At 41.6% G+C, this 21,643-nt stretch overlaps 1 protein-coding gene across 1 annotated transcript in view; it reads left to right on the forward strand.

Moving 5' to 3' along the window:
• PTPN1 (protein tyrosine phosphatase non-receptor type 1) overlaps positions 1–21,643 on the forward strand; it is a 74,520-nt gene that overhangs the window by 34,150 nt on the left and 18,727 nt on the right. The window contains 2 exon segments of the mRNA NM_001258193.1: positions 17,107–17,197; positions 20,697–20,797. Of these exon segments, the coding sequence (NP_001245122.1) occupies positions 17,107–17,197; positions 20,697–20,797 (192 nt within the window).

The raw sequence follows: 21,643 nt of genomic DNA on the forward strand, positions 1-21,643 counted from the left end.
GCACCACTGCACTCCAGCCTGGGTGACAGAGAAACACTCTGTCTCAAAAAGTAATAGTAATCGTAATAAATAAAATAACATTAGATTGTTGGCAGAAGTAGCCACAGGTTTCTCCCACCTCTCTGCAAGTTCCTGAGTGTGATTCCCATCAAGAGGTACAATGTCTTCCTTTACTTTTTATTTTATTTGTTTTATTTATATTGTCAGTGTTGTCCAGGCTGGTCCCAAACTCCTGAGCTCAAGTGATCCTTCTACGTCAGCCCCCCCAAAGTGTTGGAATTACAGGCATCAGCCACTGCATCTGGTCCAGATACATTTTCTTGAGTAGGAATTTCGAGTCACCCTGAATATTGCATGACGTCGTAGTGGGGAGAACAATAGAAAACCGTAGGCCATGGGCTCAAGTGAGTTTTGTTTCTTGTAACATCATGACAAGGCATAATACATCTTGGCATAGTAAATAGTAAGCACTCACTGAACTGATGATTTTAAATCTTTGCTGTTTATTCAGCAACATCTTAAATTAGCTCTATGTTAGTGGAATTGCATCTTCCTTGTGGATTAGTCTGAAAAAGATGAGAAATCTGTATGTAGACCAAGTTATCCTTAAACTGCTAATAATGTATGATACATGTGGTTTTATGTGTACCGTCTGGCACCATTGTTCTCAGGTACTTTTTTCAGTGCCAGAACTCTTAAGCCCCAGAAAGAAGCAAAAAGAAAGATGCAGGTGCAGCTAGAGGTTGTGGCCTTTGAATGATTCTGCCTTAATAAGGGTAGTCCAGCTGAGCTCAGTGGCTCACACCTGTAATCCTAGCACTTTGGGAGGCCAAGGCAGGCAGATCGCTTTGAGCCCAGGAGTTCAAGACCAGCCTGGGCAACATAGTGAGACCCCCCTGTCTCTACAAAAGAATAGAAACAATGAGCCAGGATGTAATGTTTGTGAGGGTTGCATATGACAGCGCCTAGCTCAGACATCTGTTTGACTGTCTTCCCCACTGAAGCGCAGGCTCTGTGAGGGCAGGACTTTTGTCTTTCTTGTTAGTCTTCGTATGCTTAGTACGTGCCACATAGTTGATGCTCAGTCAATATTTGGATGAATTGAAGGGATTAATGCATTGAATCTAAACCTTGCTTTCTTAATGCATATGGCGAGTTCTTTGGAAAGCCACACAGAGGAACTTGGTTGCCTGCTTCCTCTCTTCCCCAGATTGTCTTTTTATTGTTGTGGCTTCACTGAAGCACTCTCGTTTCAAATAATTTTGGGCATTGGTCATATTTTATTCTCTGTTCCTTCTTCATCCTTACCCCTCAGATGGTATGTAGAAAAGTACGCTACATCTAGAAAGCACTTCATAAACTCATTTGGTTGATAATACTACATATGCCTTTTCCTTGGTTCTGGTAGCAGAATCTTGTGCTGCTCTTGGAATATAGAAGAAATTCTTAACCAAAGCCAGTTTCATTTTGATGTTCTATTTTCCTTCCATTCACACTCCAATTGTTCACCAAAGTATCATCCCTGTTTTGTGAGGATGGTTCTCCATACTTCAGGGTAGGAGTATCATGTGGGTTCCTATGGTACCTTTCTCCCTGGGACCATGGAGGGCAGAAGCTGGTGATTGGTAGTCTGGTTCCCGGTAAGGAAAGCTGTGAGCTTTCCACTTGCAGATGTCTGCCAACTACATGTGTCCTTAGTCAACTGTACCACTGTCCTCCGGCAAACAGCCAGAAGCCCAGGGCCTGAAGTTCTTAAGCTGTCATTATGGAAAGCAGAAGGTAAACAAAACAGAAGTGAAAGTAGATTTAATTTTTTAGACTGTTCTCTTACAGGAATGGTTTTGTGGTTCTCAGCATTTAAAAAAAATAGTGGTTCCAATATGTTTTATTGACATCAATTACTGTAAGTCTGATTCATTTTCTGCCTATTGATTTCTACCCAAGGTGAAATTCTTGACATTTAACAGAAAACATAAGTGATTTTTTAAAAGCAGACAATATTAAGGACTGTAAAAATAAGATTTAAAATCAAGGACACTTGAAAAAGCAATTTTTATATGATTCTATTCTAATTCTTTGTATAAATAATATAAATAAAGGCTCTGGTAGCTTACTATATTGAAGTTGGTGTGCTATTTCTAAATTCTGGTTTTAGGCCCAAATTCATTTTATCTGCGTTAACTTTTCTTTTTTTTTTTTTTTTTTTGAGAGAGTGTCACTCTGTCACCTAGGCTAGAGTGCAATGGTATGATCTCGGCTCACTGCAGCCTCCGCCTCCCGGGTTCAAGCGATTCTCCTGCCTCAGCCTCCTGAGTAGCTGGGATTACAGGCGCGTGCCACCACGCTCAGCTAATTTTTGTATTTTTAGTAGAGACGGGGTTTCACTATGTTGGTCAGGCTGGTCTCAAACTCCTGACCTTGTGATCCGCCTGCCTCGGCCTCTGAAAGTGCTGGGATTACAGGTGTGAGCCACCGCCCCCGGCCGCGTTAAAATTTTTCAGTGGTAGACCACCATGTCAATATGTTGCTTCTACTGATAACAGTATTTTCTTAAAGATAGGATGCTCCATTGCAGATGAATCTCATTCTAGCTGGAAAATAATTTTTCAGTTCTGAAACTACATCAGGCCTCAGGGAATCAAAAATAGCTATTAGCCACACACATATAAAGTGGCTTTGCTTTGTAAACGATTTAGGGTCACCATCAATGACAGTGGTCCGTTTTTATTGAATTTTTAAGAGTTTCTTAAATGGCTGCATAACCATAGAGTTTTAAAAAATTAAGTAAATGACCATGTTAATGCTCTATTAAGCCTCCAAACAATATTGTAGTTTACTTTGAAGATTTTTTTATTCTCAACATCCTGCATCTTGACCCTTTGCCTCCGTGTCTCAGTGCTGCTTATTTTGAGGTATGGACTGGAGTCCGTTTATCCCCCTTGTTTTTGAACTGCTCTGTTTTGTGTTTCATTATTCGTGCTGCATCGTGGGCACATTCCTCTGTAGTAGCTTTCAATCTGCTCATGCTTTGACTGGGTTTAATCTAGCATTTATCCTATCTCTTGAGGTTTTTAAAAAATTTTTCATGATTATTCATTTTATTTCCAGGATTTATCATTTCTTCAGTCGCATCTCCTTGTTCTGGTTTTACTTCTTCCTGTTTTTATTCATAACATCTTTTTCATACACGATTCCTTCATGTATTTCTAATCTTAAATATATTTATTTGCTTATTTTATTCTTTTTTTTTTTTTTTGAGACAAGGTCTTACTCTGCCACCAGGCTGGAGTGCAGTGACATAGTCATAGTTCACTGCAGCCTCAACTACTTGGACTCAAGTGACCTTCCCACCTCAGCCTCCCAGGTAGCTAGGACTACAGGTGTGAGAGCCACCACACCCAGCTAATTTTTGTTTGTTTGTTTGTAGGGATGGGCTCTTACTATGTTGCCCAGGCTGGTCTTGAATTCCTGGGCTCACGTGATCTGCCCTTGGCCTCCTCAAGTGCTGAGATTATAGGCGTGAACCACTGCACCTGGCCAAGTATGTTTATTTATTTATTTATTTTTTTTAATTTGAGAGGGAATCTCGCTCTGTTGTGTCCAGGCTGTAGTGCAGTGGCACAATCTCAGCTCACTGCAACCTCTGCCTCCTGGGTTCATGCGATTCTCTTGCCTCAGCCTCCTGAGTAGCTGGGCTTACAGGTGCGTGCCACCACACCTAGCTAATTTTTGTATTTTTAGTAGAGGTGGGGTTTTACCCTGTTGGCCAGGCTGGTCTTGAACTCGTGACCTAAAGTGATCCGCCCGCCCTGGCCTCCCAAAGTGCTGGGATTACAGGCATGAGCCACCACGCCTGGCCCAAGTGTGTTTATTTTTAAAGTCCCCAACAACTTTACAATAAATTGCATATGGAATGGATTTTTCTTCTAGTTGATTTGTTGGTTATCTTTTGTAGAACTAACTAGTTATCTTCTGCGTTTGATACCTTGCTTGTAGGTCATTTTGAGTTGGGAGCCTTTTGTTTTCATTCTCATGCTGTTTTCGAGCCTAGCTGTGCCTTTATGGTTTTCTCTAAATTTAATTGACCATTGTTTTATGTTTGGAGCAGTGGGTGTACATCAGAGCGTGAAACGAGCCCCAACGTCTCCACCAGGAGGTCTCCATGCCAGTTTCACGAAGCATTTTTTCATACTCTCATTCCTGCCCTTATCTCTTGATTTGTGGGAAGTTTGTAAAGCAGTTGATTATTTTTTTCCATGTAGTTTTCCAAGTGCACATAATTGTTCTGTTAGTGATTTGTAGCTCCAGTATCTATTAACCTTGCCCCAGACCACTGTACAAGCAGACCCAATGCTTCCTCCAGCTGTGGCAGGGACAGTTACTTGGTACCCTGCTGCCTTTTCAATGCTGACCAGTTTTGCTCCTTCCTCCCCTCAACCCCTGTCTCTCATTCAACTATCACATAAGATTCTGGTTTGCTTTTTAGTATGTGTTCTTATTCAGTACATAGTCATTTTAAAATTTAAAACAAAACACACTTGGTACTGATTAGCTTAATTTTAAGCTTTTTCTTTATTATTAAACAGTGTAGTTTATCTTAGCATTTAATATTAAGTATTTGACTTATTTCATATTGCTTATATGAATGTATATGTAAATTTAAAAATATTTTCCTAACGTTTTTGTAGTACATATATATTGTTTCATTAACTTTCATATATGAAGGATATAGCTTTGCTTTTTTTTTTTTTTTTTTTTTGAGACGGAGTCTCGCTCTGTCGCCCAGGCTGGAGTGCAGTGGCGCTATCTCGGCTCACTGCAAGCTCCGCCTCCCGGGTTTACGCCATTCTCCTGCCTCAGCCTCCCGAGTAGCTGGGACTACAGGCGCCCGCCACCTCGCCCGGCTAATTTTTTTGTATTTTTAGTAGAGACGGGGTTTCATTGTGTTAGCCAGGGTGGTCTCCATCTCCTGACCTCGTGATCCGCCCGTCTCGGCCTCCCAAAGTGCTGGGATTACAGGCTTGAGCCACCGCGCCCGGCCAGCTTTGCTTTTGACTTGGAAGATATTGAACCTCTGATGATTTGTGTATTCCTCAGAGTATACTTTGTTACACAGAAGTTTTCTCATTTGTAATGAGATTTGTGATTAACAAAATTTGTTCAAGATGCATTACTTTGAAGATCTGGTTTCTAAAATTTTATGCTAGCCACCCCACCCCCCTTCTATATATATATCCCTATTCAGCGACTACTGCAAGAGTTCCAGGAAATGTACACCGTGTGTTCACTTACTGCATTTTAAATCATTGCCTTTACTATACTTCTGCATTTCCCTTCAATCTAGCTCTGTCTGTACATTTCTGAGAGCCAGTAGCTTCCCTAAAGAACCAGGTAACAACTCGAACAATCAAATTAGACAACCATTTGTAGAATGGAGGTTCCAGAAGAGCTTAGAAGATATGATGGGTGCTAAGGGACTTTGTCGTTCCCTGAAGTTCCAGTGAGTAAAACGTACCCTTGGAATTTTTTCTTCCTTTAGACTTTTAAAACAGAGATCACTGTCAAAAATTACTCTTTCTGCTTTGAATCCATGTTTTAGTAACTATTTTGGCACTGTTTGGTCAGAAGCCTGTGTGGGTCAACTGCAAATAAATAAATAAATAAAATGTAATTTCAGTAACTTCCATTTTGTAACAAGTAATTGAGAAAATAGGATTGGATCAGATATTTGCTTATACATACTCCCTTTCAGGAGCACTTCTGTTCTGTTCTGTAAAGAATGTTGGTATATTGTTAAGGATACTAAGCTTTGGGAACCTTTAGAAGCATCCATTAATTCTGTTAACAAAATTATGTTGAGTGCCTACTTTGGGCCTGGGCCTATGTTAGGAGGGGACACTAAGGTGAGAGTCCAAAGCACTTCTTCTCAGACTCCTGGCTGCTAATGGGTTGCTGTCTCTACTTCTTCACTTAGCAGATAGCTTTAAAATGAGTAATGCATTTTTACCGTGGAGCCTCTAAGAGACATTCACCCAATTGTGGAGCGAGGAGAAGGGTGTTAAACCCAGATTGTGATGTTTCGCTTGATGAAGTGCTTAATGTAAACATAGAAATATTTCCACAAGGCTAAACTGGCTTTTATGCCTGTGTTTTCAGGAGAAATAGAAATCTCTAATCAAACATTGTCAGCTTTTCACCCAAGTTTGACTTTTTGCCTAATTGAATTTGGGAGGTGTTTGAATAATGGATATTGAGCTTTCCTGAATAAATATAAAAATTAATTAACTCCAGGCTCTAATTCATTCTGTTACCAGAGCTTTATGTTACCCCTTTGCGTTCATTGGGAGATCATCGATTATCTTCTTAAATGAGTGGGGGAGGATGGGAAATGAGGAAGAGCTGTAGAAACTATTCAGGTGAGGAAGGTTTCTGCCCTGCTCACTTCCTTCACCCTTTTAAAATCTCCAGCTCAGCAGATGCTTTGTTTAAACTTGATCAAGTGTTTGTGAATCTTCCTAGCCTAGCTAAATCATAACTTTGGAAAGACTTGCTTTTTTCACCCATGACAATGGTTTACCACAGAAATGATTCAGATCACTTTGGGTGCCTGATGCCTATGTAAAGTGATACAGTAAAATGGAAACCATTTACCTGTAAGCTTTGGGCACACCCAGGCCTGCTTCAGGAACACATGATCAGGCTTGCACTCTAGGAGAGCCATACACATTTGACATCTATGATGTGTGGCGTTTTATTCTATCACATTTCTGAAATCTACACTAGGAGCAAGGAGGCTGTTAAAAAAACCGCTGAGGTATGGACTAAGGGAAGGAGGGATCCGTAAAGAATCTGTTTGTTACCTGTTGATACCATTTCCCATTGGTAAAATTTCTAATTTAGTGTGATCCAGCGCTGAAATGCTGAGGCAGACACTGAATGATTCCTGACATCTTTATTGTTTTTGTTTAGGGGACTCTTCTGGGAATCTGTTTCATGGCAAGTTTATTATTCCCTTTTGGTTTGGCTCATCAGTTTACCCAGCAGTCATCTTACCAGTTTTAAAGGCTTTTATTTTATTTTGTTTTCTCTGTGGAAATTTTACACATTCAGTAGATTAGAAGTATTTATTTAATCTTTGGTTAGCATAATAAAAGATCTTCTAGGGACATTTTGTGCTTGCAGTGGAAGGCCAGTTAAATGTGTTCATTAGTCATGAATCTGCTTTTTCTATAGCTGTTGGAAAGTTAGCTTACCTATGATACAGTTGTAGAATACAGAAATCTTGTTTTTCTGTTATGGTATGGTTACTTTCTTCCAAACCACTAATGTTATAGTTACCTTTTATTGTATAGGTCCTATCACCCCTCAATTTTAAGACTCTAAGCCTGGCATTTTATCTTACAAAATGAAATATAAAGACTTGTACTCAGAGTATGTGTATGTTTTCCATGTACCATTCTAAAATAGGGAAAGATGAGGGATTCACCAGAAACTGTGATTTCTAATAAATTATCCAGAAACCGACCCCTTCTCACCTCTTCTGTTACTGTCACTGTGGTTTCAGCCACCAGCATCCTTTGCTGCATTGTTACCTTAGCTTCCTGACTGTATCCTTCCTTACACCATTGATCCCTGCAATCCTATCTGCATGTAGCAGCCAGAAGGGATCCACTTACTGCTGTGAGCAGAAATCCTCGGCCAGGTGCAGTGGCTCATGCCTGTAATCTCAGCACTTTGGGAGGCTGAGACTGGAGAATTGTTTGAGCCCTGGAGTTTGAGACCAGCCTCCAACTGGGTAATATAATGAGACCTCATCTCTACCAAAAAAAAAAAAAATTTTTTTAACTAGCCAGGTATAGTACTAATATACCTGTTCCGGGATCCAGCATGCTCTCCCTGACCTGCAGCTTCATCTCCACCACTTAGCCCCTCACTCCCACCACAATGGCTTTCTTCTCTTCCTCAGACATGCCAAGCGTCCTCCTACCTGGAATATTCCCCCCCAGACATTCCCATGGCTCACTCCCTCACCTTCGTCAGATCTCTGTTACAGTGTCACTTTTACTGGAAGGTCTTTTGTGACCATCCTACTTATCATAAAAAAAAAAAACTCCCCAACTTTCTCCTTTTATTTCCTCTACTTGATTTTTCAGTTTAGTACTTATCAGCTGACATATATTTTGTCTTTCTGTCTCTCTCTCTCATAGAAGGTAAATTCTATAAAGGAAGGACTTTTTGTGTTTGGTTCTTTGCTGTAGCTCCAATATTCAAAACAGTGCCTGACACACATTAGGCCCTTTATACTTGTTGAATAAATGTTGACACTCTGATATCTAATTTTTATCTAGTGACTAATACGAAAACTATGGAGTGATAATAAAAGCATTACCTTAGTAGACTGGAAAGGGATGAGCCCTAGGATGAACTCTCTGCCTGGCGATCTTGCTGAGTTTAGGATGCAGATTGGGGTTCAAAGGAGGCTGAAATGGCTAGGATTTGCGGAGCAGGGTACTAAGGATGAGCAGGCTGTGACAGAAAGAACTCCAGAAATCTGCAAAGGGATCACCTTGAGTCTGGCTGGATACAGTATACACTTGCTAGGGTGTATCTTCATGAGCTTGGATAAAGAACAACTGTTGGGGAATGGATAATTCCCAGCACTCATTCAAGTTTGCATCGGCCAGAATGGAGAGACAGACCTCCATAATACATAGGATATTTGGTAGAAATATTCAACCGAAAACCGTCAGATACACAAGAAGTAATAATAATAAGCAAACAATGTGATGCTAAGCTAGAAGAAAAATCAGACATAGAAACAAGCCCAGAAATGACAGATGATAAATTAGCAGATAAAGACATTAAGACAGCTGTTATAAATAACTTAGTAGATTTAAAGAAAAACAACATGATGAGGATAATGGAAGAAAAAGAACCAAATACCATTTCTAAAGAAGAAAAATACAGTATCTGAAATGAGACTTTAACTGGATAGGATTAGTAGCAGTTTAGGCACTGCAGAAGAAAAAAAACAGTGAACATCTATATGAGAATATACCCAAGTGAAGTACAGAGAGGAAAAAAATGTGGATTGGGGCGATCCTTAGTGACATATGGAACAATATTAAACAAGTCTGCCCCCAAAATACTTGAAGGAATAATGTTCAAATTTTTTCCAGGTTTAATGAAAACTATAAGGCAACAGATTCAAGCATTTCAACAAACCTTCAGCAAAATAAAAAAAACCAAAGTAGGCCTGGTACAGTGTCTCATGCCTGCAATCCCAGCACTTTGGGAGCCTGAGTCAGGAGGATCGCTTGAGATCTGCTTGGGCAACATAGCCAGACCCTGTCTCTACAAAAAATAAAATGAAATAAATTGGCTGGATGTGCTGGTCCACACCTGTAATTCTAGCTAGCCTGGAGGCTAAGGAGGGAGGATTGCCTGAGCCCAGTAGTTCAAGGCTGGAGTGAGCTAGGACCGCCACTGCACTCCAGCCTAGGCAACAGCAAGACCACATCTCTCAAAAAAAAAAAAAGGCAGTGAAATAAAGACTTATTTGGGGAAAAAATAAAGGCAGAATATTTGTTGCTAGCAGACTAGCATAAAAAAAAAAAGGAAGTCCTTGAAGCAGAAGAGAAATAATAAAAGATGGAAATTTGGATATATCTAAAAGAATGAGGACTGCTAAAAGTGACATATATAAATATGAAATATATTTTTATCATTTTAAAATTTATTTAAGGCCGGGCGCGGTGGCTCAAGCCTGTAATCCCAGCACTTTGGGAGGCCGAGACGGGTGGATCACGAGGTCAGGAGATCAAGACCATCCTGGCTAACACGGTGAAACCCCGTCTCTACTAAAAAATACAAAAAACTAGCTGGGCGAGGCGGCGGGCGCCTATAGTCCCAGCTACACAGGAGGCTGAGGCAGGAGAATGGCGTAAACCCGGGAGGCGGAGCTTGCAGTGAGCTGAGATCTGGCCACTGCACTCCAGCCTGGGCGACAGAGCGAGACTCCGTCTCAAAAAAAAAAAAAAAAAAAAAAAAATTTAAAGCAAAAGTAATATATTTATAACACAGAAGTAAAGATGTATGATAATAGCATAAAGGGTAAGTGGACAATTGCTGTTGTCATATTTTTGGTAAAATGCGCTATTATTTGAAAGTAGACCATTATGAATTAAATGCATATTGTAAACCAGATGGAACCGCTAAAGGTGAAAATAAAGAGATATGGCTAATGTGCCAATGGTAGAGATAAGATAGATGGAAAAAAAAGGAAAACATTCAAAGGAAGGCAGAGATAGGGGAAAAAAGGAACAAAGATCAAATGAGTCAAATAGAAAGCAACTAAACTAGCAACATGGCAGATTTAAATCCAGCCATGCCAATCGTTATATTAAATGTAAATATTCTAAATACCTGAATTAAAGGATGAAGATTGTCAGATTAGATTGAAAAAGCATGACCCAACTACATGCTGTCTGTAAGAAATTAGAAAAAGAACAAATTAAATCCAAAGTAAGAAGAAGAAAGGAAATAAGAGTAGAAGTTAATGAAGTATAAAACAAAGAGCAAAGAAAATCAATTAAATTGATAAGCTGGTTCTTTGTAAAGATCAATAAAATTGATAAATTTCTAGCTAAACTGGCCAAGAAAAAAGAGAAGACATACAAATTAACAGTATCGGGAAGAAAAACAGAGAATTAAAAGTATTATGCAAACTGTGTGCTAGTAAATGCAGTAAGTTAGATAGATGGTATGGAAAAAAATGTGAACAATACAAAGCAGACTGTGGTTGCCCTTGGTGGCAGTAGGCGAGTGGGAGTGGAAGGTTGAATTGACTGGAACCAGAAGCACAAGTGAACTTTTTGGGGTGATGGAAATGTTTTGTATCTTGGTTGCATTGATAGTTAAATGGTTGTAGACATTGCTTAAAACTCACTGAACCCTTAAGTGGGTATGTTTTATTATTTGTAAAATATACCTTAAAGGCAGTTTTAAAAACTTACTCAAGTACATACTTAAGATCTTTGCATTTTACTCTGAGTATACCTTAATTTTAAAATCTATTTTTTTAAAAGTATTACGTAGATACCTTTTATTTTCCCAATGTCTTTGTTAAATGACATCTCCACGTTTTCCTTCTTCCATCTCTTCTTTTTTTTTTATTTTTCTCTCAGGCATGCACACACACACCAAAAAAAGTACATATGCATAATCCTTTTGGCTGAATAAAATCAGTTGCAACTGTTATTGACATTTTTGGCCCTTATTTGCTCCGAGTATATATTCGTTAGCCGAGTGGTTTATCTGTATCAGATATTTCTTACATCTTCATCCAGTCACACCAGCTGGACTGACCAGATTGTTTTTCACTTCAAGGGCAGAATTTGTACTCACTGCTGAATGCTTCCAAATGATAAGTAGAACAACAAATTTAAGACCTAGATTTTTACTCTTTCAGGTTTTTTTTTTTCTCTCTCTCTCTGTGCTGTATGGCGTTTCCCTGAAAGCTTAATCTCATCTGTAAGTGATGCAGTGGACGTGTTACTATTGGATTAATTTATTTACTTTTAGGTAGGTTTGTAATCTGTCATCATGCTGTCGTTTTTTCGTGTGGGGTTTGTTTTTGTTTTTGAGACAGGGTCTCGCTCTGTTGCCCAGGTTAGGGAGGCTAGAGTGCAGTGATGCATTTGTGGGTCACTGTAACCTCAATCTCCTGGGCTCAAGTGATCCTCCTGCCTCAACCCCTTGTGTAGATGGGACCACAGGTGCACGCCACCACACCCGGCTAATTTTTTAAGTTTATTGTAGAGACGAGGTATCATTTTTTTGCCCAAGGCTGATCTCGAACTCCTGGGCTCAAACAATCCTCCGACCTTGGCTCCCAAAGTGCAGGGATTATAGACGTGAGCCACCACTCCCAGCTCCATCATTCTGTTATTAGTTGCTTTCTAGTATAAGTCAAAAACTCTTACCTGCCATTTTATAGTTTTGTAAATAAATAAGCAGAATAGCAGAATGTGGACATTTTAAAAAATCTAAGTTGAATATGCACATGACTCAAGGAGTCAAATAGTACCTTAATCGGTTTATGATAATATCCAGTGGTTTGACTGGGTGCGGTGGCTCACACTTGTAATCCCAGCACCTTGGGAGGCCGAGGCAGGTGGATCACCTGAAGTTAGGAGTTCGAGACCAGTCTGACCTACATGGTAAAACCCTGTCTGTTTACTAAAATACAAAATTAGCCAGGCATGGTGGTGCATGCCTATAATCCCAGCTACGTGGAAGGCTGAGGCAGGAGAATTGCTTGAACCCAGGAGGCAGAGGTTGCAGTAAGCCGAAATCGCACTATTTCAGAACAATTTTCCATAATATCAGTGAGTGCTGTCCAGTAGACATATAATACAACCCACATACTTGATTTTACCTTTTCTTGTAGCCATAGTAAAAAAGGTCAAAAGAAGCAGATGAAATTAATAGGCTGGACAACAAGAGCAAAACCCCATCATTTGAGAAAAACAAAATCTGGTGGTTTGCCGCCCCCACCTCAGACCATTTCTCTGGTCTTTCTCATCAACCACCACTCCCAGTCTTTGTTCTGCTGATTGATTACAGCTTGTTTGTATCTCCATATTTCTAAGCAAAATGTTTATCTTTTTTAAACTTATACATTCTTTTTATTATTTTTCAGAGACAGGGTCTTAACTCTGTCGCCCAGGCTGGAGTACAGTGGCACCACCGTAGCTCACTGCAGCCTTGAACTCCTGGGCTCAAGCGGTCTTCCCGCCTCAGCCTCTCAGGTAGCTGAGACTACAGGCACATACCACCGTGCCCACCTCAAAATGTTTATCTTTTGGTATATTAATCGAGACCATTACTAAGGTGGAGGATTTAGTTTTCTTAAACAGCCATCCCCTTTCTTTTCCTTCCCTCTGCTTCACCTCCCCCATTCTCCCAATGTTTTACCTTTTGGTTAAATTGGTACTCATTGTTTACATTATTTGCCTCTGTACGTAGTCACAGATAGTATTGTACTGTATTGTGTTTCTTTTTTAAACATTTCTGTTGTTAATAATTGACTTTTTAATTTTTTTTCCTATTTTGTTTTTTAAACAGATGGGATCTTACTATGTTGCCCAGTCTAGAGTTCAGTGGCTCTTTGTGGACACGATCCCACTGCTGATCAGTATAGGAATTTCCACCTGCTCTATTTCCAACCTGGGCCAGTTCACCCCTTCTTAGGCAACCTGGTGGTCCCCCATTCCTGGGAGGTCAACATAATGATGCCAAACTTAGTGTGAACACCCAATCGGCATAGCGCATGCAGCCCAGGACTCCTGGGCGCAAGCAATCCTCCCACCTCAGCCTCCTGCATAGCTGAGACTACAGATACTTGTCACCACGCTGGGTTAATTTTTATATTTTTTGTAGAGGTGGGTTTTGCCATGTTGTCCAGACTCATCTCAAACTTCTCAGCTCAAGTGAGCCTCCTGCCCCAGCTTCCCAAGTAGCTGGGATTATAGATGCATGCCACCATACCCCATGATAATTGCCTTCTTTTTTATTTGCATAGTTTTCTTTGTACCTTTTGCTAATCTTCCCATATCTTCTTATAGCCTTACAGAACAATTTTCCACAAGATCAGGGAGTGCTGTCCAGTAGACGCATATTACAACCCACATACATGATTTTCCCTTTTCTTGTAGCCGTGGTAAAAAAGGTCAAAAGAAGCAGATGAAATTAATAGTATCTTTTACTTAACCCAGTTTGTTCAAAATGTTATTTCAATAAATGGTCAGTATTTAAAATACTTGAGATATTTTGCTTTTATTATTTCTTTTGTTACTAAGTCTTCAAAATCCAATGCATATTTTACACTTACAGAACATCTCTTGTCAGACTGGCCACATGTGGCTCGGGGTTACTGTATTGGACAGAGCGGTTTCAGTTTCAAGTTTTTCCTTGGAGACATCCCACTTGCAATTTCCATTCTCCGTGTATCTAGGTGGTTGGTCTATAGACTTGCCACTCACAGCTGTCATCTTGAGACTTTCTTTGCTTTTCTTCTCTACTGGATATCCAGTTTCCTGAATTTCAGGTCTTCTCGTTTTCCTCTGGTAGTTTTGTTAGGTCATGGTTGGTATGGCATGGTTGGGATAGCGTGTTCACACAGCTATCTCGTGAGTCATACTCCTCCAATCCAGCCTGCTCACTTCCCGTGTCTGTCATGTAGTTGTCACCGTGCTGTCTCTCCCTCCAGTTTTTGCAGAAATTTCCTTTGTCTTCACTCTTGGGTCTTTCTCCCCCACCCCCCGTGTATCCTATATCTTTCTCTTTCTTGGTTTATTTAATCACTCAGGTGGAAAAGATGCTCCGGTGATTACTGAGAAAAGGGGAGCATGGATGATAAAGGTATTGAGACCTTACACATCAGGGAATTTTTTTTTTTTTTTGAGATGTAATTTTGCTCTTGCTGTCCAGGCTGGAGTGCAGTGGCGCCATCTCAGCTCACTGCAACCTCTGCCTCCTGGGTTCAAGTGATTCTCCTGCCTCAGCCTCCCGAGTAGCTGGGATTACAGGCACCCGCCACCACGCCCAGCTAATTTTTGTATTTTTAATAGAGACGGGATTTCACTATGTTGGCCAGGCTGGTCTTGAACTCCTACCTCAGGCGATCCACCCACCTTGGAATGTTTTTGTTGTCCCTTCTCATTTCATGTCTGTTGGGCTAGGTATAGAATTCCAGGTGGAAATCATTGTTCTTAGAATCTTGAAGGCATTGCTTCATTGCTGGCCAGCTTTCAGTGTTCTTGCAAAATCTGAAGCTATGCTAATCGCCTCATCCTTTGAAAGTGAACTGTTTTTTCTTCCCAAAAACGTACAGAACATTCTCTTTGTCCACAGAATTCTGGGATTGCAATTACTGTGCCTTAGAATGGGCCTGTTTTTGTCATTATGCAGAGTACTGGATGGGTTGGGGAGGTTTTCTTGAATTACTTTTTGATGTTTTCTTTCCTTGTATTTTTTTGTTTGCTAATTTTCTATTTTTTTTTCTTGACTTTACTTTCTTGGGCAGGGGGATTTCTTCTACTTCTATTTGATTCTTCAGTTGAACTTGTCATTTTTGCTATCTTGTTTTTAAGTTTCGAGAGACATCTTTATTTTATATAACATTCTGTTCTTAATACATAGATGCAAGATGACTTTTCTTTCTTAGTATATTAGTATATATTTTAAATCTTTCTATTCTCTGCAGTTTGTTTCCTCTAAGGGTTGTTTTTTTTTTTTTTTTCTGGTTTTTGTTTTTTGTTTTTTTGTTAGAGACTTTCCTGTTATATCTGATCATCAGTGGTATCTGCATGTGGTGGAGAGTAAGGGCTTATTGGAGTGTGAGAGTCTTGAGCAGGTGTAAGGGGCCTGTGAACACTGCGCTAGCCACAGGGCCTCTAGGGAGGCTGCCAGTTGTGCAGTCTGAGGATGTCTTTTGGTTGTGCCTTTTGCCTGGTCAGATTATCTAGAGATGTTCTGCCTCCTACTTGGAGGAGAAGGGTCTAGCGGCCAGCAGTGTGAGTGTCTCTTGGGGAAAAGGACTTGAGTTCCTGGTGTTTGGCTTGTGCATGGCCGCTCTTACCCCATTTTTGGTGGAGCGCTCACATCTTCCACTGTGCCAGCAGTCTTGCTGCAGTTCATAGACCTCCTGGTTTACATTTTTCCAGAAAGTATGTCTTTAGATTTCTGCAGAAGTCTGAGGAGCCTGGAAGGAGCTTGGGGAATGAGATGGCAATCCAGGTCTTCCCAGATGGCTCTACCTTTGTCCCCTGCAGGGAATCCCACTCCTCCACGGGAGCACAGCCAGAGCCTTTGGAGGAATCTGGAGTGAAAATCTCGGGCAGTCTGGCTTTCTTTTTTTTTTTTTTTTTTTTTTTTGAGACGGAGTCTCACTCTGTCGCCCAAGCTGGAGTGCAGTGGCCGGATCTCAGCTCACTGCAAGCTCCGCCGCCCGAGTTTACGCCATTCTCCTGCCTCAGCCTCCCGAGTAGCTGGGACTACAGGCGCCCGCCACCTCGCCCGGCTAGTTTTTTTTTTTTTGTATTTTTTAGTAGAGACGGGGTTTCACCGTGTTAGCCAGGATGGTCTTGATCTCCTGACCTCATGATCCGCCCGTCTCGGCCTCCCAAAGTGCTGGGATTACAGGCTTGAGCCACCGCGCCCGGCTGGCAGTCTGGCTTTCTTACTGTTCACTTGTAATTTTGCTTTCTCACAACTGCCAACCACTAATCAGCCTGATTTCCAGCTTCCAGAATTCTATTGCTGTTGTCTGCTCTCCTATTCCCACCATGGGGGATGGTGTCTTTTTTTTAAAATTATGGTTAAAATATACAAAACATAAAGTGTTCCATTTTAGCCATTTTTAGGTACACAGTTTAGTGGCAGTAAGTACATTCACGTTGTTTTGTGTATTTTATTTTTTAGTAATAAAACAAATACAAATAAAAGATTGTTTAATGTGATTATAGTGGAATTTTAGGTGTGATCAGGAGCCATGGTGTAGTCTTCCATTGAAACAGGGGTGATAGGATTTGTTTACCACAAAAATAGGATTTGCTTTCCTAGGAAAGCAGTTGGATAGTTTGTTGGCATAAAATTACATTTTATCTATTTTTAATAATCGTAGCTTTATAGAAATTGCAGTTGGAACTCCCAGGCCTGGCTTTCAAGGCTCTCCGTGATCTGGGCTACCCACCGTGTCCTCCAGCCGTCTGTCATACCTCCTACTGCCCACTCACTGTTCCTGGCATGAGATGCGATCTCCAGCCCCCATGCCTTTGCTGTGCGGAGTGTTCCAGAGTAAATTGTCCCTCCTGTCTGTCTCTCTGCCCTCTTCCTCATCTTTCCATCTTCCTGCCCCACATCACTGCCTCCCACCCCAGGCCTGTGCTCGTTCCTCCTCGGTTTTCCCCCATGACCTGATACATACCTCTGAATTATCACCTTGCGTTTCCCATACTGTCCAGCTCTCTTTGATGTCTGTTTCTTTGCTGAGTCTTCCTCAGTGCCTGGCAGTCAGTTAAATGTCTTTATTCTTTTTTGTAGGATATCCGACACGAAGCCAGTGACTTCCCATGTAGAGTGGCCAAGCTTCCTAAGAACAAAAACCGAAATAGGTACAGAGACGTCAGTCCCTGTAAGTATCCACGTGGCTGGTACCAGTCTTGCTCTTCCTCTGCTGCAGGCCCTTTTAGTCAAGATTCCTTTCGCCTCGGGGTTTGGTATAATAAGAAATATAATAATAAATCAATGTAGCAGAGGTTTATGACTTGATTGTTTCCTATAGTAAAGGCATTAGAGACGTATAGTAATGGCTCATTTTTCCACCATTATACAAGGGCTGAGGTTTCAGTTTCTGGAAAATTCAGTGAAGTTCAAAGCACTTTTTTTTAGCTTTGACTGTTTTTGTGATGAATCATTTTCCTACCAGCTGAAGCAGAGGATAGCAGGCATAATAAAAGCTTTTCTGGATGACTCAGCAGTAGCGTCATTAGAGCACAAGCACTGTGTTCAGCTGTAGTGAAGCCCCACACAGGCCTTCAGGGGTGGGCACTGTTGTCCCCTGCACTGAATATGCAAGGCAGCTCTGCTTGGAGTCCCCACTGCCTCCACCCCTGCCAACCTCGTCATTTTTCTCCCTCTTTCCTGCTGTTAGTTCTTCCTAAGATTGTCAGTGTGCCTGCTGGCCTGTGGCAGCCCTGTCCGCCTTCTGAGTGATTGGCTGTCAATCTGCCGGTAGCTGAAAAGTAAATAACTTAACATGTTAGGATTTGCATAAAGCAAGGAAAACTGGAATGAGTACAGGACGTGAACTGCGCCATCTCCTCTAGGCCACAGAGGCTTTTTTGAACCCCCTCCAGGTCTTTAGACATTGTCAGGCAGTGAGGGGTCATAGCTGCCAATGTCTCCGTGGTAGTATGCTCTGCCAGGGATGTAGAAGATTATCCAGTCATTCCTCCAGTGAGCACTTCCTGCAGGTCCTGTGCCCGTGGCTGGGAGTGGTGGCTGTCATTGTTCTCTGCCAGAAGGGTTAGCAGTGCATCCTGATCTGACTTAGGTGGCGCCCAGATTCCTGGAAGGGGTCTAAAAATGGACTTAGACTTGGTGTAGAACGTGTGCCTCTTGGCTTGCCACCATGGTTCCCTGCCTGGTTTTGTGTGTCAGCTCTGCCACTTAGAGCTGAGTGGCTTTGGGCAGGTTGTTCTCTCTCATAGGAGTGTGTGAAGATGAAGCAACATAAACCGCTTAGCCCAGCGCCCAGTACCTCACGCAGACATAAGTGCTCAATAAATGTTGTCGGTGGTGGGGATGGTTGTCACCAACATCTGAAGTGCACTTCTAGGTCATCAGGTGACATGATTGGCGCCAACACATGGTACTCTTGATTTAGCATGTCTCAGCTGAGGCACCTCATTGATACTTGTTTAAAAACAAAAAGAAAAAACCTTGGGGATTCTGCTGTGAAGTCCTGCCAGAAACCTCCAGACCGCTGATCAGAACGCAACAGAACCATCACCGTTCACCTCTTTCACATGGTGCCAGGATACCCTGGGTCTCTAGCTTTTGCTGTACTTGCTCTAATTAGGGAATAATCTTGTCTTTAATATTCCTTTGCTACATTTTTTAACATTTCTTATCTAAATGGTTTTATGAATCAGTTTTACAGAGAAAAAAAAACAGTTTTAAAAATATTCTTCCAGGGGCTGGTCCAAGTACAGTAGTGTTTACAACTATATGATCACAACCAGTTACAGATTTCTTTGTTCCTTCTCCATCCCCACTGCTTTACTTGACTAGCCAAAAAAAAAAAAAAAAAAAAAAATTCTTCCAGGGAAACAATTCTCCAGCTTTTTCACTCCCAATCCCACTCGTCTTATCTTTCTCCCCTACTCCTATCCTCCAGTAGAAACAGTCATTTGCTGTGAAGGTTATGGGGAAGAATGAGTCAAGGTAGAAGGTCACCTGCTGCCCAGCTCACGGTGCTGCTGGTGATGACAGCAGTCCACAGTTACAGGCACTTGCTGAACGAGGCTCTGTATACACCTCAGCTCATTGACTCTTCCCACAACCCTCTTGTCACCTACCGTTTAGCAAGTTAAAAAAACCAAGGCTCTGAGGTGAGTTGTTTGCCCAGAGTCACCCAGTGCTGTTTGAACCCACTCACATAACCCACCAATACCATTACATAATTTTTTGAGGTCTTTTATCTCTATGATCCACTTAAAAATTATCCAAGTATCTTTATTTGTACTAAGCGTCCATAATGAGAAACAGTATTCCAGATGGTGGCTGGTTCTCAAAGACATCTCTCTTTGGAATCCTCCTTTAGAACAAAAAGCCCCAGACCACTTATCCCCATTCATGTCTCCTTTCCCCTTTGGACGCAGGGAGAAGGTACTATTTATGGGTGGTCACCTGAGTTTATTGTCCCTTGTGCTGTGCCAGAAATAAAGGTCCCCACCTGCTCTTATTAGCTCTACTAACAGGATAAGGAAAGTGGCCCTCAGGGAGCTACTGCTTTTGTGACAAACAAATGATACAAGAAAAAAAGTGGCTTTTTTCTTTTAGTGATCTGGGGCAGAACTTCCAAATGAGAGTTTATTTCTAAAAACCAAAAGGTACATTTAATATGCTTTCAGTGTTTGGGTTTAAATTCTCTTTCAAATGTCTTTGTGATATGCTTTGAATTTTAAAAATTTAGAATCATTGAAGTTCATTATACTTGAACTTAAAAAAAAAACAAAAACCTTGTATAAAGGTCAAGGTATGACTTCATGCTGCTGTGTACTTAGGTTATTTAATCTTGAAACTACTGGACAGAGGTGAGGTTGAAGTTCGATCTTAAATCCTGCCTACTGTAGCTCATTGTACTAGCAACAGCTGTAGGGACTAGGTGGAATTTATGGTGGATTTTGTTCCCTTTTAAAGATTGAAGCCACCATATTTTTTGCTCTCTAAGAGTTTATGTCGGCCAGGCATGGGTGGCTCACACTTGAAATCCCAGCACTTTGGGAGGCTGAGGTGGGTGGATCACTTGAGGCCAGGAATTCGAGACCAGCCTGACCAACATGGTGAAACCCCATCTCTACTAAAAATACAAAAATTAGGTGGGCATGGTGGCCTGTGCCTGTAATCCCAGCTACTCGGGAGACTGAGGCAGGAGAATCACTTGAACCCGGGAGACGGAGGCTGCCGTGAGCTGAGAACATGCCACTGCACTCCAGCCTGGGTGACAGAGCAAGACTCGGACTCAAAAAAAAAAAAAAAAAAAAGTTACACATCAGAGAACAGATCCTTTGATGCCCTCCTCTGGTCCTGGAAGGTTTGAGGGGAGAGTAATAAGTGTCATAACAAGATATGACCTGAGAACAGATTTCCCAGATAGGACATGATCCATATTGTAATATGGCTTACCGCTGTTGCTTCATAGTGTGAAGTTTCAAACACTTCCGAAAACCCTTTCAGAAAATCCCAGTCGCCCCATACTGATGACTAATCTCAACTAAAACAGGGCTTCAGCCAGTGTGAATGCCCCAATGCCACCAACTCACCTTTGCTTTTCTGTAGGGTATGCACTTGCATGGACACATTCAGCTTTTCCGGGTTTAACCTCTGAGTTCTGGTTTGCCTTTCAGTTGACCATAGTCGGATTAAACTACATCAAGAAGATAACGACTATATCAACGCTAGTTTGATAAAAATGGAAGAAGCCCAAAGGAGTTACATCCTTACCCAGGTAAGCAGATTGTCTGAATTTTTTTTTTTTATGTCAATTTAAGAGTTTGAGAGTGCTGTTATCCACACCTCAAATAAAATCTGCCACATCCTTTAGAAGGTCAGGTTTTCAGCAAACCAAAAAGCAACAAGGAAGGGGGAAAATCTTCCTTCACAGGTTCAGTTTGGTTGTAAGGAACACTAATCTTTTCTGGGAAGTGTAAGATGACATTGCTGGAAATGAGAGCTTATAAAAAACAACATTAAAATGCCAGAGTTGCCTGTGGTCTGTTGGCAGAGGCAGCAGTCATGGCTGGAGGAGGGTCTGTACCTGTGTTGCTTCCAGAAGTATTTGTCGTAGAGCATCAAGCACTTGTGATGGCAAATCTAAGAACGTTAGCAGTAGACCAGGAATCTCTGTCCAGAGCCATTCAGAGTAGCTCGCCATGGTTCTCTTTTTTTTTTTTTTTTTTTTTTTTTTGAGACGGAGTCTCGCTCTGTCGCCCAGGCTGGAGTGCAGTGGCGCGATCTCGGCTCACTGCAAGCTCCGCCTCCTGGGTTTACGCCATTCTCCTGCCTCAGCCTCCTGAGTAGCTGGGACTACAGGCGCCCGCCACCGCGCCCGGCTAATTTTTTGTATTTTTAGTAGAGACAGGGTTTCACCGTGGTCTCGATCTCCTGACCTTGTGATCCGCCCGCCTCGGCCTCCCAAAGTGCTGGGATTACAGGCGTGAGCCACCGCGCCCGGCCTCGCCATGGTTCTCATTCTTTGGCCCAGAAGAAAGGCGTCATTAGATCATGTGAACAAGCATGAAAAATGACTTAAAATTTCTGTTGGCTTTTGGCATCTTTATGGAAACAAAATCCT

The sequence above is a fragment of the Macaca mulatta genome, chromosome 10 (genome assembly GCF_049350105.2).
Source record: "Macaca mulatta isolate MMU2019108-1 chromosome 10, T2T-MMU8v2.0, whole genome shotgun sequence".
NCBI lineage: Eukaryota > Metazoa > Chordata > Mammalia > Primates > Cercopithecidae > Macaca > Macaca mulatta.